The sequence below is a fragment of the Rhincodon typus genome, chromosome 8 (assembly GCF_021869965.1).
Source record: "Rhincodon typus isolate 14 chromosome 8, sRhiTyp1.1, whole genome shotgun sequence".
Lineage (NCBI taxonomy): Eukaryota > Metazoa > Chordata > Chondrichthyes > Orectolobiformes > Rhincodontidae > Rhincodon > Rhincodon typus.
In genome coordinates, this window is record NC_063339.1 from 7,797,472 (window position 1) to 7,814,805 (window position 17,334).

Sequence of the window (17,334 nt, forward strand, 5' to 3'; positions counted from 1 at the left end):
GAGTCCTGACCCGAAACGTCAGCTTTCCTGCTCCTCTGATGCTGCCTGGCCTGCTGTGTTCCTCCAGCTCCACACTGTGTGGTATCTCAGACTCCAGCATCGACAGTTCTTTCTATCTCTGAGTGCATCATTAAGGACTTATTGCCCATTTTCTGTTGATTGTCACAACAGCTGTAGTTTATGATTATTGATTTTAAAAAATTTTGAGAAGTATTAACTGATGTCCATTTTCACTTTTTTATTACTGTTTGAATTATTTCACAACCATTTCTAGTTATCCTAATGAATTTGTAGTGTCATTTTCAGAGGGCAGCACATTTCAGCAATGACTTTCGGTGCTGATCGTTTGAGATGTGTGGGAAAGATTACGTTCCTGAATCAATTTTTCCATAAAGAATGCCACAATGTCTATATTGTTCATGCCACCTATAAATAATAAAGTAGAGAATACTTCCATTGCGTGATATATTTTTGGTTTTGTGGATGATGCCATGTTATATTGTCCAGTGTCTGGTAGAAGACAGATGACTGCAGTCAAAGGAATCTCACCAAATTAAGACATTGCACAAGAATCTTATGCTGGATAATCTAAAGGTAATGTAAAGTGAAATGGGGAGTAATAAATATGACCACAATAGATATCTATCAGTAAAGTTGAAAAGGGCAACAATTTGGTGAGGTTAGAAATAATTTAACAACGATTTTTGCTCACTTATGCTGCAAGGCTAATTAAGTCTGACAAAATCCTAATTAATCTTTTTTTTACTATAAGAACATATTTGGAACATTTGGTGCATTGGATTGGAGAGAGTTTGAATGAGGGACATATGAGTTTGTTATTCTTAGGACTTGGCACAGACAGAATGAGTCAAATGGCTACCTCCTGTGCTGTTTTGTTCTATGATTTTATGATAAATTAGAAGAAGATTTTGAAGTTTTTATAAGAGGAGAGATATTTGAGATTTAATGAACAAAATGATTCCTTCATTCTTCATTTCTCAATTGACTTGGCTGAGCCTGGTAAACTTTTGACATGTGATATTTGAGTATGAAGGTGTATTATTAGGATGTAGAAATTTTATTGTTGGGCTCCGACGTGTGAGGAAATGCAACAGATTATAACAGCAAGTTGTTGTTTTGTTTGTTTAGTAATTTGTCTAACAGCACATTACAGTTGGGCATTACTATAATGAGGATACATTTCACAAAATAATTGTTCAAAGTGCAGAAGTATCTTGAACATGTACACTGACATATTAAAAGACGAGCTGAGAGCCTTCCCATGGCCTAATGTATGATCTGGTGGCTCTTGGTTCTGCAGGTAATCATTAATGTTACTTTGACTTTCTTCAAGCAAAAGGGACAGATATCCAGTTTCTGGCACTGGATGGAAGAAAATTACACAGGAAAGGCCGTTGATATGTCTTCATGGTTGATATTCTGTGTGAAATTATAACTCTGAAAGCATAATTATTAAATTCATTGGATCTCCACCTTACCTACTCTTTTCAAATGAAATTTTTAGATCCTGCTGAGAAGCCAAGACCTCAGCTTTTGATTTTTATCCTTTAATTTCAATCAACATGTTTTCCCTATAAAACCAAGCAAGATTAGCAAGTAAAGACTTTCAGCCAAAGACCTAAATCTACAGAACAACAAGCTTGTACATGTTCGATGTGTAGGAGGTGAAAGTGTTATAATGCTGCAAGTAGCTACTTCTACTGCTATATACTTTCATTAATCATTCTGTAAAACACCTTACCTTGAAGTGCTATGTCAGGATAAAATTCTTAAAATTTCAATAAATATATTTCAGTGACTTCTGATGCTATAAGCTAATTAAGTGAAAATAGCAAGAAATAGAATTAAATGCAACCAATTAAAATATAAAACAGATACAGAGAATACTGGAGAACCTCAGCAGGTCTGGGAGCGTGTGTGGTGAGAGAAACAGAATTAACATTTCAAGTCCCGTATGACTCTTGTTCAGAACTGTTTCAGAGTTGAACAGTTCTGAAGAAGACTCATAACAGACTTGAAATGCTAATTCTGTTTCTGTTGCCACACATGCTGCCAGACCTGTTGAATTTCTCCAGTGTTCTCTGTGTTTGTTTCAGATTTCCAGCTTCCGCAGTATTTTGCCTTTATTCCATTAAAATTTAATGTGGAAAAATGCATTAATATTAATAATTGCATTAAATGTAAATGTATATCAATAAATGATAAATTGATGCTTATTGAACAGGTTACGTATTTTGTAATGTTAAACAAACATAAATATTTTTGAGCTTTTCAAATCCACACCATTATTTACATTGTTTAAACTGCCTTCTGCCAAAAACAAGTACATGTAATCAAGACATAAAATCATGAAGTCTGTTTTTGTTTACTAAATAAGGCATGTCTCATACATTTACTCAGAATTTGTATAAAACAGGACGTCTGAAATGCAGAGATAGTAGGAACTGCAGATGCTGGAGAATCTGAGGTAACAAGGTGTAGAGCTGGATGAACACAGCAGGCCAAGCAGCATCAGAGGACCAGGAAAGCTGACATTTCGGGTCTGGACCCTTTTTCAGAAATGGGAGAGGGGAAGGGGATTCTGAAATAAATAGGGAGAGAGGGGGAGGCGGATAGAAGATGGATAAAGGAGAAGATAGGTGGAGAGGAGACAGACAGGTCAAAGACGCGGTGGTGCAGCCAGTAAAGGTGAGTGTAGGTGGGGAGTTAGTGGGGGGGATACCAGCCTCATACTGCCCCCTTGACCTGTCCATCCTCCCTGGACTGACCTATCCCCCCCAACTCCCCACCTACACTCACCTTTACTGGGTCCATCCCCACCTCCTTGACCTGTCTGTCTCCTCTCCACCTATCTTCTCCTCTATCCATCTTGAATCCGCCTCCCCCTCTCTCCCTATTTATTTCAGAATTCCCTTCCCCTCTCCCATTTCTGAAGAAGGGTCTAGACCCGAAACGTCAGCTTTCCTGCTCCTCCGTTGCTGCTCGGCCTGCTGTGTTCATCCAGCTCTGCACCTTGTTACCTCTAAAATGCAACTTGATGATGTTCAAATGAACACTCATCCCACAAAGTTCACCATTTCAACTGTGTCATCATGTCAAGAAAGTCCAACAATAAATGCAAGGGCATGCAAAGCTTCTTTAGGCTAATCACCTATCCTGTTAATGAAAAGCAAAGGGACGATTTTGATAGAACTAGAAACTAAAGAGAAATTGGAGCATTCACAACAGAAAATCTGCATCAGACCTATGCACAGCTGCATTGCTAAATGCTTAACATGTGGGGAGTTAATGTTTTCAGTAAGAACTTAGTTTTTCATCATGATGTGCCGTGATGAAACTGTATTCAAAATATCAGTGCATATGAATCTTGTTATTGCCAATAATTTCCCTTTTTATACAATAGAACCGAGCACCTGAATTTGCTGAGAAATGTGCATTAGCCATACTGTGGTGCTATAGCCTCTTATTATGTGAAAATGGGATTGTAGCTAAATTCAGCGCATTGTTTGTAATTGAATAAAAGTACTACGAATGGTCTTGAACATGAAAAAATAATAGTAAAATGTTTTAAATCCCATTTTCCGCTGGTTATCTGAATATAAGCTTGATATAAATAGGTATAAAAATGCCCTGAAATTGCCACTGAATTACAAAAAATGAAACAGTTCATACTGATCCTCTCAGACCTGCTCTTTTATGTTCTTTATGTTGGTACTCACTGGAAGAAATGGAAAGATGGTCAGTGTTTCAGCTCCAGAATACATGCTTGGTTGAGTCCAATAAACTTTAAATTGTAGATATAATCGAAATACAGCATCACAATTATTGCAATACAGTAACAAAAAAATTGGTAAAATGTTTGGCAAGTGAAAAGATTTTAAATTTCCTAGCATTCTTCATTTAATTTTAATATGAAAATAATTCTCAACCTTCTATGTTTACACTTACTGGAGCTGGCAGAAAGATGTGGATTTTTAAATTGAAAATGTTTGGCCATGCTATGTACATTATTTCTTCAAAAACAAAATCTATTTTTGTAAGAAATTAATGCTTGCTTTTGAGATATTGCGAGGGTAGGGATTTTGTATTTTGTGGACATGTAATTATGATTATGATGCCTTTGGGAAGGGTGGTGGTGTTAACTAAAAATTGGCGACAGAGGAAGGAAAGTCATGACAACCTTGGGGAGGATCAATCCTCAACAGCAAAAATATTCATTGTGGTGGAATGTGGCTGCAGCTGTAACAATCTGGCAGACTTGGCTCCAGTATTATTGGGTGGGTTATAGGAAGCAGGGCTAAAGAAGCTCCCCCTCCCCCCCCCACGACCGTGATGCAACCTCCTGCCATCTTCAGGACATGGCCTCAACAGGAGACCTGTCTGCCAGTACTGCTTAACTGTCAAATTGACTATCACTGTTGTTAATTGGGTAACTGTTACTGGAATGACCTCTCCTCTGGCAAAGTCATTTGGAAGTGGGATTGCCAAATCAACGTCCTGCTGTGTAAGTTTGCTCATTCCCACAGGGAAAGTCTGTCCAATGGGTGCAAAAATACTTTGACAACAAGGTGCAGAGCTGGATGAACACAGCAGGCCAAGCAGCATCACTGACATTTCGGGCCTAGACCCTTCTTCAGAAATGGGGGAGGGGAAGGGGGTTCTGAAATAAATAGGGAGAGAGAGGGGGAGGTGGATAGAAGATGGATAGAGGAGAAGATAGGTGGAGAGGAAACAGACAGGTCAAAGAGGCGGGGATGGAGCCAGTAAAGGTGAGTGTAGGTGGGGAGGTAGGGAGGAGATAGGTCAGTCCAGGGAGGACGGACAGGTCAAAGGGGGCGGGATGAGGTTAGTAGGTAGGAGATGGGGGTGGGGCTTGAGGTGGGAGGAGGGGATAGGTGGGAGGAAGAACAGGTTAGGGAGGCGGGGACGAGCTGGGCTGGTTTTGGGATGTGGTAGGGGGAGGGGAGATTTTGAAGTCGCGGCAATAAACAACTGCACCTCCCAGTCACGAGCAATAAACAACTGCACCTCCCAGTCACGAACCATTTCAACTCCCCCTCCCATTCCTGAGACGACATGTCCATCCTGGGCCTCCTGCAGTGCCACAACAATGCTACCCGAAGGTTGCAGGAACAGCAACTCATATTCCGCTTGGGAACCCTGCAGCCCAATGGTATCAATGTGGATTTCACAAGCTTCAAAATCTTCCCTCCCCCTACAGCATCCCAAAACCAGCCCAGCTCATCCCCGCCTCCCTAACCTGTTCTTCCTCCCACCTATCCCCTCCTCCCACCTCAAGCCGCACCCCCATCTTCTACCTACTAACCTCATCCCACCCCCTTGACCTGTCCGTCCTCCCTGGACTGACCTATCTCCTCCCTAACTCCACACCTACACTCACCTTTACTGGCTCCATCCCCGCCTCTTTGACCTGTCTGTTTCCTCTCCATCTATCTTCTCCTCTATCCATCTTCTATCCGCCTCCCCCTCTCTCCCTATTTATTTCAGAACCCCCTTCCCCTCCCCCATTTCTGAAGAAGGGTCTAGGCCCGAAATGTCAGCCTTCCTGCTCCTATGATGCTGTTTGGCCTGCTGTGTTCATCCAGCTCTGCACCTTGTTGTATCAGATTCTCCAGCATCTGCAGTTCCTACTATCCCTGATTCAAAAATACTTTGTACCTCTTTTGTGGTGTGACCAGCACTGCCAGCTGCTTACCGGGCAGCCTGAATGGCATTGTAGCAGGAGAAATAATGTGTAGGCGTGGTCCCTGTATACCTTGGAGACTTTGATTCAACCCAGTCTTGATGTCACCCAGTCAGGTACATTGCCAAGATTCCAAATTCAGGCAACACCAATTCTCAATTGATAATGGAGCAAAATGTTGTATATTAACTTTATCACACAAATGATCCCTCAAAGTACCTTGACCATATTCCTAATGAAGTATTTTGAATTAGTTGGGTTTCCATAGAATTGTATTCAAACTATTTGTAAGATCTTGCAGTACTTCTCATTACACTTTGTTGCGTCACAGCTTTTGTAGTTGTAATAAAAGTTACGTGTTCTTACTTGCATAGTTCTTTTGTTCAGTACCGTTTCAGCCTTCTCTACACATGGGATTATATTCTTTTTAGCGAACCATTGCCACAAGTGCTCTTATGATGGCTGTATGGTGTGGGTTGTGGATTTTGGATAGTAGGATCTTTTTAAACTGATGGAAAATCCCAGAATATCAGTCAATCCTGACGTTATGAAAGTTGGACAGAAATACTAATATTGACTCTTACTTTTAGATGTGATAAACTTGCAGACATAGTCTATTTCTAGCATTTTCTTCTTTTGTTCCTATATCTTAGCATACACACAGTTTTTCGTTTTTAACTCTTGTTAATATTGTTTCTTTTTCTTCAGATACAGGCTCTTTTTATCATCACAATGGAACTAGCATGGAAACAGTGAATAAAAATCCTGATAACATGCAGCTGAATGGGTGCAAAATGTCAACAGCACGCTTTTCAAGTTGGGTGACATTTGATGATGATCCAGATCTTGTTTCACCAGTACAAACATCTCTTCTAAAACTGGGAATTTCACACAACTCCACAGCTCAAGAAAATGACAAGGTTCTCCATGGGCCTCAAACTAGCAATGAAAAAACAGCATCAAAGAATAATTTGGTGGATTTTTCTGCTGAAGAAAAAAACGACGTACTTGCACTGATTAGTCCAACCATAAACCCATTTTCACCAGTTCGCACTACTAACCCTTTCTTGGATGAAGCTTTACGTGATGTCCAGCCATCACCAATCAATCCATTTCAAGCATTCTTTGACCAAAATGAAAAGCCAGCCTCGGTGAACTCATTAGCAAACACATCTCAGATCTTTCAACAGCAAAATGTGCCTGACTCTCCATTTTCTGATTCACATCCCAGTTGCCAAAAGGATTCTGGTCCTACATCAGGTCATTCTCCAGATTCTATTTCCCCATATTTTGGAAATTCAAATGATCAAAGGAGTTTAGTTGTGTTCAAGAATTCTCCAGATCTGGCCTCTCCACTTCCTGCTGTAAGTACTAAAGGTCTGGGGGATTCTGTTTTCATTAATTCTTTGAATTCAGTGTCCTCATTTTTTGATATAAAAGTCAGAAATCAAAGGGATTCTATTATTTTCAGTGATGATGAGGATCTGATTCCCCCATTTCCTGATGGAAAACCTAATAATCAGATGAATTATTCTGTAATCATGAATTCTGAAGATATGATCTCACAACTTCCTTCTGCAATTGTAAATGATGCAAAAATCAGTAGTCAAAGGGATTCTATTATGCCATTTGATCACTGTCCAGACTCCTCATTTTCCAGTTCTCGCAACAATGGTCAAAGAGATTCTTTTATGTTAGGTAATGCTTTAAATGCCACATTTACAGATGACCCAATAAACTACAGCCCTCATCTTGAAACTCTAACTCAGTTTAAGCAAATTCAAATTGTGGATACAGACCAACTTGATAGTCCTACTTTACCTGATGATCCTTTGCATTCCCCAGAGGCAGAAAGCTATACATTTAACTTTAACTACCTGCAGCCTATGGATGGTTGGCCAATGATGTTGAGAATACCTGAAAAAAAGAACATAATGTCATCAAGACACTGGGGACCTATATATGTGAAAATGCTAGATAATGGATGTTTACAACTCTTTTATGAAAAGGGTCTTGAGAAGCCTTTTCGGGAAGTTCAACTTTTGCCCTGCCATGAGCTGTCTGAACTGAAACTTCAGAACTTTGATGAAAATGGGAAAATACACACTATAAGAATAGATCAAGTATCATACAAGGAAAAGCGGAAATATCATCCCATGCTAACAGTAGTACAGACACCAGTCCGGGTGCAGGTGATGAAACTGGGCACCACAAGTTATGAAGATTATGTAAGTTTTGTGACTACAGTTCAGGATACACTAATGAAATTGCCAAGTGTCAGAGATATTTGTGCTAATTACTTTGAAGAAGAGATAACTGTGGAAGTACAGGATGAATTTAAAGGTATTGTGGCTAAAGCAGAGAATAGACTCATCCAACATTCTGTGGTCACCCATGTCAGTGTTCTGGCTTTTGTGTCTGGGATGCCAGAATGTAGAATAGGCTTAAATGATGTTCAGATGAAGGGACATGAAGTTGTGTCAAGGCATGACATTATTCCCACAACCACAACTAAGTGGATTAAAATGAACGACTGCCAGTTCCATAAATGTGTGGCTGTTGATGAATTCAAAGATTCCAGATTAATTAAGTTTTTACCATTAGATGGTCATAGGTTTGAATTAATGCGTTTCAGGACTACCTTTGGTGAAAAGACACTTCCTTTCTCCCTTAAAACCTTAGCAACTGTTAAGGGTGCTGAAGTGGAGCTTCAGTCTTGGTTGGTGATGTCAGCAGGATTTGTGTCCAATCGGGATCAGTTTGCAGCAACGCCTTGTGAAAATGTGATGATTCGGTATCCAGTGCCAACAGATTGGGTTAAGAACTTTCGACGAGAAGGCGTGTTACGAGAAAAGTCCCTGAAAGCCAGAGTTAACAGGAGTGCCAGCTTTGGTAGTGCTAGCGTGTCTGGCTCAGAGCCTGTAATGAGAGTAACGTTGGGAAGTGCCAAGTACGAACATGCCTTTAAGGCTATTGTTTGGCGAATCAACAGACTCCCAGACAAAAATTCAGGTGAGTGGCAGTCAACTATTGTATATGGGTGGAAGTTCTTACTGTTAAAGTTTTACCCTGACCAGTTTAAGTCTTATCGCTAAAGTACATGTTGAGCTATAAAGGAGAAAGTTAAAAGTACCACGATTAATGTCTCCTGACACAAATTAAGTTCCATAAAGTTGGTAGTCAAGCTTTGTATTGAAAGAATTCATGACAATATCATTTACGTATTGATACAGTATAGTTTAAAAACAAAAGTTTATTTTTTTCATTTGCTTACTCACAATCTAAAATTGTGGAAGGTAATGGAAATAACTCCTATTGCAAACACTTTATGTATCAACTTGGGATGAGTGAAATTGAAACACTTCCCTTCATGAATTCTACATCACTGGTCATATTTGTACCCTGAGTCTTAAAAGATTGTGCAAAAGTAGAAGTGATCAGAGCTGTATAACTGTAATAACCATAAGTGGAAATTATTCCTATTAGAGAAATACCTACCCACGTTGGTTCTACTTTGTTTCAGAGAGTTGTGTTGGAGCAATCTCATTATGCTTGTTGCGAATGTTACATTAAGGGCAAAGTTCGCTTGTCATGGGATATTGTAGCACGGGAGGGCATTTGCCCCATCAGGTGTATAATTGTTCTTTAGATTTCATACTTCTGCAGTTTTCTATCAGTGTATTTATCCTTTTTTTGAGGCTGTGTATCCACCAGCCTACCAGGCAGTTACCTTTCCAGCTACTCTTTGCCTGAACAGTTTTTCTTCATGTTGCATCTGCTTCTTTTACCAATCATCTTAAATCTGTGCACTCTGGTTATAGATCCTTCAGCTGTCAGAAGCAGCTGGTCTATTTCCCTAAGGCTTTCCTGATTTTAAACATCTTTATCAAGTCTCCTGTTATCTTTCTCTGGTCGAAGGAGAGCAACCCCAATCTATCCATTCTGTGCTCATAACTAACCCTTCATCTCTGGAGTTAGTTAAGTAAATTCTTGACTCTCAGCAGCCTTCAACTTCTTCCAAAAGAAGTTTGACATAATACTCTAGCTGGGGAAGTGTGAATTTGTTTATGTATGTTTATCATAACTTCCAATTTTTTTTAAATTCGAAATGTCTGTTTATAAATTCCTGGATTCCATATAATTTATTGACTGCTTTGTTAACCTGTCTATCACTTTGAAAGATCTGTGCACAAGCTCTTGCTCTTGCATCCCCTTTACAATTATCATCATCATCTCTAAGACTAAATAGTACCATTTCCAGAACATTTCAGAACTCTGTTGCTGCCTCAGCTCATCTGCTCAATGCCTTATCTATGCTTTTTGATGCTTCTAGACTTGACTATTACAACAAAGATGTGGATTCATCAGGGATGGTCAGCATGGAAAATGAAATAACTCTAGAGGCCAGTATACGGTCACCAAATCACCCTTTATTTATCTGTGCATAGGATTTGACACTGGTCCAGCTTCCTCAGAGCCAACTTCCAGAGTCAACAGATCCACTTGACATTCCTGTTTATCAACTGCCAGACAGAGATCCCTGATTGGAACAGTTTAATAGCCCTAATCAGGGAACAACCATTTGGCTGATGTCATTGCAATAATTACAGAAAGGAAGGCCAATTTGGTCAAATGTTTTGAGGAGCTGACCAGGAATGAAGGTAATACATTGATGTGGTTGACATTGACTATAGCCAGGCTTTTGATCAAGTTTTTCATGGAAAACTGGTCAAGAAAGTACAAGCTGCAGCGTGTGCAGTGTGGTAGTTTTGTAAATGTGAGAGTTGTGAAGTGGGGGAAAAGGAGATTTTTCTTTTTTTTCTGCTGTCGTGTTTTTCATACTACTTTCACAGATCAGTGGGGCAGGAGCAGACCAAGACCCAAAGGCTGGGAGATTATTAAGGGATTAACTGAGAAGAACTAGGGATAAGTAAAAGTCAAAGAATAAGAGAAATAGACTAAAGTCAAGGTAAAAGGAATATATTTAAGATTAAGTAATTAGAAAAGTTAACAAGTAAGCCGAAGTAAGTTCAAGTTTAAATCATGTCAGCTCAGTGAAATGCAGGATCTGTCATATGTGGGAAATCCTGGACCCTACTGGCATCCCAGAGGACCTGATGTGCAGGGACTGCTCCCAACTGGAGAAACTTGAGCTCTGTGTTTCAGATCAGGCTGTCAAGGAGAATTAGGCAGATAGTGCAGGAGTCCCATGGGGTCCTGCTCACAAATTGGTTTTCCATTTTGGAAGCTAATGAGGTCCTGCTCACAAATTGGTTTTCCATTTTGGAAGCTAATGAGGGCACTGGTTCCTCAAGGGAGTGCAGACAGAGCACCACAAGCAGCCTGTCTGTACAGGAGGGGAGAAAGAAGAAAGTAGGAGTTATAGTAATAGGGGATTGACTATTTAGGGGAACAGACAGTTGTTCTGTGATGGTAGTCATGACTCCAGGATGGTGTGTTACCTCCCTGGTGCCAGGGTCAGGGATGTAACTCAGCGGCTGCAGGGCATCCTGAAGGGTGAGAATGATAAGACAGAGGTCATGGTACATGGTGGTACCAATGACCTAGGTAGAATGAGGGATGAGGTCTTGCATCAAGAATTTAAGGAGCTAAGCAGTAGACAAAAGAGTAGGATCTCAAAGGTTGTAATCTCTGGATTACTCCTAGTATTATTAGCTAGTGAATACAGAAATAGGAGAATAGGGCAAATGAACGCTCAAAAATTGATGCAGGAGAGAATTTTAAATTTCTTGATCACTGGGACTGTTTCTGGGCAAGTTGGGACCTGTACAAGTGGAGCGGTCTGCACCTGACCCAGAATGGAGCCAACATCTTGTGGGTGAGTTCACAAGTGCTGTTGGGAAAAATGTAAACTAGTTTGCAGGAGAGGGAATACATATTGATAATACAATAAGATCACAGCATACTTTAGTATAGGAACCAAGGCAGAGGGAGTTCAGCCATGTTGAGTTTCAAGTGAAGTTGGATAACTTCTACTTTAACACTAGGAGTATTCAAGTTAAGACAGATGAGTTAAGGACATGGATTGTCACATGGAACTGCAATGCTGTTCCATCACAGAGGTGGGGGCAGGACTGACAATTCAATGTTCTGGGTATAGGATCTTCAGGCATTACAAGAGGAGGTGATACTGCATTAAGGAGTCAGTTATTGCAGTAAGGTGGAATGAAATCTTGAAAGGATATTCAAATGAGGCTTTGTGGGTGGAGCCTAAGAATAAAAAGGGGGTAATCACTCTACTGGATGTGTTTGATAGACCCCCAAATAGTCAGCAAGCAATGGAGAAGCAGATATGTAGACAATTCACTGCGCTGTGTAAAACAATAATAGGGTTAATATATTAAGGGATTTCATCTACCCCAATATTAATTAGGATAGTAATAGTGTAATGGGTTTAGAGGATATAGCTTTTGTGAAATGCATTCAGGAGGGCTTTTTATATGAACATAAAGAAGATCCAACAAGGGATGGTGCTGTGGTGGACCCAATTCTGGGGAACAAAGTCAGACAGATGTGTGAGGTAGCTACGAGAAAATATTTTTGTGATAGTAACCGCATCATAGCGTGATTTAAGTTTGTTACGAGAATGGAAAAAGGTTGTCTGCAAAGAAGGATTTTGGACTGGGGAAAGGCAGATTTTATTAAAATAAGGCAGGATCTGGCCAAAGTGGACTGGGAATAGCTACTCTGGGTAAATTTATGGCAGAACACAGGGGAGGGATGTTCAAAATGCAATTAGTGAGGATATAGTACTAACATATTCTTTTCAGGGTGAAATGTGCAGGCACAGCCAAGCTCTGGTTAAACAAATGGCCTGATTGTATAAGAGTGGAGAAAGCAGAAAGGAGGAATGATAGTGATGCCCGGAGAACTCTGGATATCTAGGAATATTCAGGTCTGGATAAGAAGGTAAAAAGAGGCTTTTAACAGTTACAGAGGGAGCCAATCAATGGAGGGCAAGGTGGAGTATGGAAAGTGCAGGCAGGAGCTAAAGAAAGCAATTAGGAGAGCAAAGAGGGAACTTTAAGAAAACACTGGCAGTATAAGAAAACACTGGCAGTAAGGTTAGGGAAAATCCCATGATATTCTATACATGCATCAAGGGGAAGAAGATAACCAGGGATGAAGTAGGGCCCATTAGGGACCAAGTGGCACTCTATGTATGGTGCCGGAGGACATTGTTAGGGTGTTAAATGAGTATTTCACATCTGTCTTCACTTTGGAGCAGGAGGATGTTGGTTCTGAATTCGGAAAGAGAGACTGAAAGGCTCTTGAGCAGTTTCGACATCAGGAGTGAGGAAGTGTTGGACGTTTTGGCAGGGTTAAAAGTTTTGAATCATTTACTGTCATGTGTATTCAAATTAAAAATACTGTGGAAAATGTGTACCTTTCCCATACATACATGGCACCATTCATATTAACTTAGAATAAGACAAGGAAAAAAATAATTTAAGAGAGTCCATCTTTCCTTTTCACTGCCGCAGTCCTACTCCAGACTTTCCAGCGCTCGCCATGCTACCGCCGCCAGTGTCCTACTCCAGGCTGCCTCACTGGCCCTCCCTCACCACCACTGCCTCACTGGCCCCCCCCCCTCACCACCACTGCCTCACTGGCTTGATCTCGCTGGCGCACTCCTGATCCGCTGCCGTCACTCTGGCCCACACTCAATCCGCCATCACTGTGGGACACAACCGGCGCACTCAGTTCCCGCAACGTGGTTTCCGGTCATGACATGGCTCTTTCTTGACTCCTTAGGTAGGTAGTTAAAAGGGGTAGGATAGAATTACTACAGAGGAGAGAGAAGAAAGGAGGGAAAAAGAAGGAAGGACAAAGAAAGAAATGGAAAGAGAACTGGCAAGCAGAGAGGAACTCTGAATGGAGCGACTTACCCCGCTGCCACCTTACCAGGTCCAGATGAGTTGTATCCCAGGCTGCTGTGGGATAAAAGTGAGGAAGTTACAGGGGAGGTGCCAGAGGACTGGAGGACAGCTAATGTGATTCTAAAGAAAAGAATTAATTTCCATGTAGAAAGGCAAGGTTTGATCAGGTATAGTCAGCAAGGCTTTGTCAGAGGGAGGTCAAATTTGATTGCATTTGTTGAGGTGACCAGGTGTACAGATGAGGGCAGTACAGTTGTTATAGTTTATATGGGTTTCAGCAAAGTCTTTGACAAGGTCTCACATGGGTCCAGGGTAACTTGGCCAGTTGATTTCAAATTGGCTTAGTACTATGAGACAGACCATTTTTGTGACTAGAAGCCAAGTGTCCAGTGGCATACTGGGTCAGTGCTGGGTGCCTTATTGTTCGTAATAATGTATAAATGATGATATAGAAGAAAATTTGGGGGTCATGGTAAGTTAGTTTGTGGATGACACCAAGATTGGCTGGGTGTTTCATAGTAAGGAAGAAGGCCTTATCTTAGGTTATAGATAGATTAGTCAGTGAGCAGGGGAGGCGATGTTAATCCAGAGACCCAAATGATGTTCTGGGAACCTGGGTTTGAATCCCGCCACAGCATATGTGAAATTTGAATTCAATAAATATCTGGAATTAAGTCTAATGACGACCCTGAATACATTGTTGATTGTTGGAAAAACCCACCTTGTTCACAAATGTCCTTTAGGAAAGGAAACTGCCATCCTTACCTGGTCGGGCCTACATATGACCCCAGACCCACAGCAATGTGTTCGACTCTTGACTGCCCTCTGGGCAATTAGGAATGGGCAATAAATGCTGCCTAGCCACCAATGTCCTCATCCATGAATGAATAAAGAATAAAGGACTGTGATAGGCGGATCAGTGGCAGACGGAATTTAACTCTAAGTATGAGATGATGCACTTTGGAAGAACCAGCAAGGCAATGGTGTATTGAAGGAATAGCAGGACACCAGAAAACTCGGAGGAATCTTGGGAATACTTACCTACAGATTCCTGAAGGTGGCAGAACAGGTTAATAGGGCAGTTAAGGCATATGGGACACTTGCCTTGATCAGTTGTGATGTGAAAGTGCTGGTTTTGGACTTGGGTGGACAAAGTCGGGAGTCACAGGACAAGTTATAGTCCAACAGGTTTATTTGAAATCACAAGCTTTCAGAGCATAGCCCTTTCAACATCTGATGAACACAGCAGGCCAAGCAGCATCATATCCAGCTCTACACCTTGTTATCTCAGATTTTCCAGCATCTGCAGTTCCTACTATCTCTTGTGACTTGTGCCTTTATAAGAATAAGGAGATTATGGTGGTGCTTTAAAGGACTTTGGTTAGACCGCAGCTGGAGTACCACATATGTGTCTGGTCTCCAAACTGTAGGAAGGATATGATTGTGCTGGAAATGATAAAGAGGAGATTCACCAGGAAATTGCCTGAGACAGAGCAGTCTAGCTACGAAGAGAGGATGAATAAACTTGGGTTGTTTTCTTTAGAGCTGTGGGGGCACCTAATTGATGTGTAGAAAATGATGAAGGATGGATAGAAATTAGCGGTTCTTAGTCAAAGGATCAGTAACAAGGGAGCATAAATCTAAGGTCAAAGACTGGAGGTTTACAAGGGATTTGATACTAAATCTCTTGATCCAGAAGTTGGTGGAAATTTGGACTTCATTGTCTGGCTGAGGCAAGAAACCATACAACATTTTCAGAGTACATGGATGAGCGTTTGAAATGTAATAACACTCAAGACTAAGGGCCAAGTGCTGAAAAGTGGGACTAGTGCAGATTTAGAGTAGTTTTTGTCAGTGTAAACTTATTGGCCAAAGGGTCGATTTTGTACTGAATGATTCTATGAAAGTAATGGCCCATTGGATCCTCCAAAGTAGCAAAGTTGGATCCAAGATTGGCTAAGAGGTAGGAAGCAAGTAGGGTGATGGTAGAAGGATGTTTCTGTGACTGGAGGATCTGTAGGATCTTTGCTGTTTGTGGTGTATATTACTGATTTGGACTGAAATGTAGGGAGCATGTTCAAGAAGTTCGCAGGTGACACAAAAATTGGTGAGGTAGTAAATAGAGAGGAGAATAGCTGTAAACTGCAGGATATATCAATGGATTGGTCAGGTGGGCATAGCAGTGGCAAATGGAATTTGACCTGGAAAAATGTGAGGTAATGCACTTGTGAAGGGTAAGAAGTCAAGGGATTATGCTATGAGTGGTAGGACCTTGGGAAGTAGCAGGGCAGGTAGTTAAAAAGGCATATGGGACACTTGTCTTTGTTAGTTGTGACATAGAACACAAGAGCAGGGTGGTTATGCTAGAACTCTATAAACTACTGGTCAGGCCACAACTGAGGTGATGGCCTCATGGAATTATTGCTATTAATCCAGAAACCCAGGAAGATGTGCATTGCAAATAGCTGACTGTCCTTGGAGAGTCAGGAGGTGAGTTATTTACTGCAGAATTCCCAGTCTCTGATTTCCTCTTGTAGCATAGTTTTTTATGACTATACATGAGAAGATACCCGTTTTTAAATTGAGTCCATGTCTGCACTTTTAGTAAGAGCATTATTTTAATTAACTACTCACCGTAGAACTCTCACACACAGGCACACCCACCCCAAGTAATAGCTCCCCATATTTGTATAACCAATTCATTACCAATTAACCTTTAATTAATATATCGATCTCCTGTTCCCTCATTCCAGCAGTCTCAGGCATTTCTTCTGACTATATTATGTGATAACAGATTCCCTATTAATTTAAAATAAATCAACATATAATTTTAAAAAAACTTATATGCTATTATATTCGATCTATCATCATTGAACGTTAAAATTCCAAGCATCCTTTTCAAGTATATCCAACAGTTTCTTAGAACTTGCTTATTTCTTTGTAAAACATTCATTGCTGACAGTTGTTTCAGAGATAGCAGGAACTGCAGATGCTGGAGAATCTGAAATTACAAGGTGTAGAGCTGGATGAACACAGCAGGCCAAGCAGCATCAGAGGAGCAGGAAGGCTGACGTTTCGGGCCTAGACCCTTCTTCAGAAATGGGGGAGGGGAAGGGGGTTCTGAAATAAATAGGGAGAGAGGGGGAGGCGGATAGAAGATGGATAGAGGAGAAGATAGGTGGAGAGGAGACAGAGGCAGGGATGGAGCCAGTAAAGGTGAGTGTAGGTGGGGAGTTAGGGAGGAGATAGGTCAGTCCAGGGAGGACGGACAGGTCAAGGGGGCGGGATGAGGTTAGTAGGTAGGAGATGGGGGTGGGGCTTGAGGTGGGAGGAGGGGACAGGTGGGAGGAAGGACAGGTTAGGGAGGCAGGGACGAGCTGGGCTGGTTTTGGGATGCGGTCAGGGGAGGGGAGATTTTGAAGCTTGTGAAGTCCACATTGATACCATTGGGCTGCAGGGTTCCCAAGCGGAATATGAATTGCTGTTCCTGCAACCTTCGGGTAGCATCGTTGTGGCACTGCAGGAGGCCCAGGATGGACATGTAGTCTGAGGAATGGGAGGGGGAGTTGAAATGGTTCGCGACTGGGAGGTGCAGTTGTTTAGTGCGAACCGAGCATAGGTGTTCTGCAAAGTGGTCCCCAAGCCTCCGCTTGGTTTCCCCGATGTAGAGGAGGCCACAACGGGAACAGCGGATGCAGTATACCACAT

The 17,334-nt window shown here is 41.4% G+C and overlaps 1 protein-coding gene across 2 annotated transcripts in view; it reads left to right on the forward strand.

Moving 5' to 3' along the window:
• ston2 (stonin 2) overlaps nucleotides 1–17,334 on the forward strand; it is a 143,168-nt gene that overhangs the window by 106,908 nt on the left and 18,926 nt on the right. For both annotated transcript variants that reach the window (XM_048600326.1, XM_048600327.1), the window contains exon 5: nucleotides 6,434–8,737. In XM_048600326.1, coding sequence (XP_048456283.1) covers nucleotides 6,434–8,737 — 2,304 coding nt within the window. The remainder of the gene's footprint in view (nucleotides 1–6,433; nucleotides 8,738–17,334) is intronic.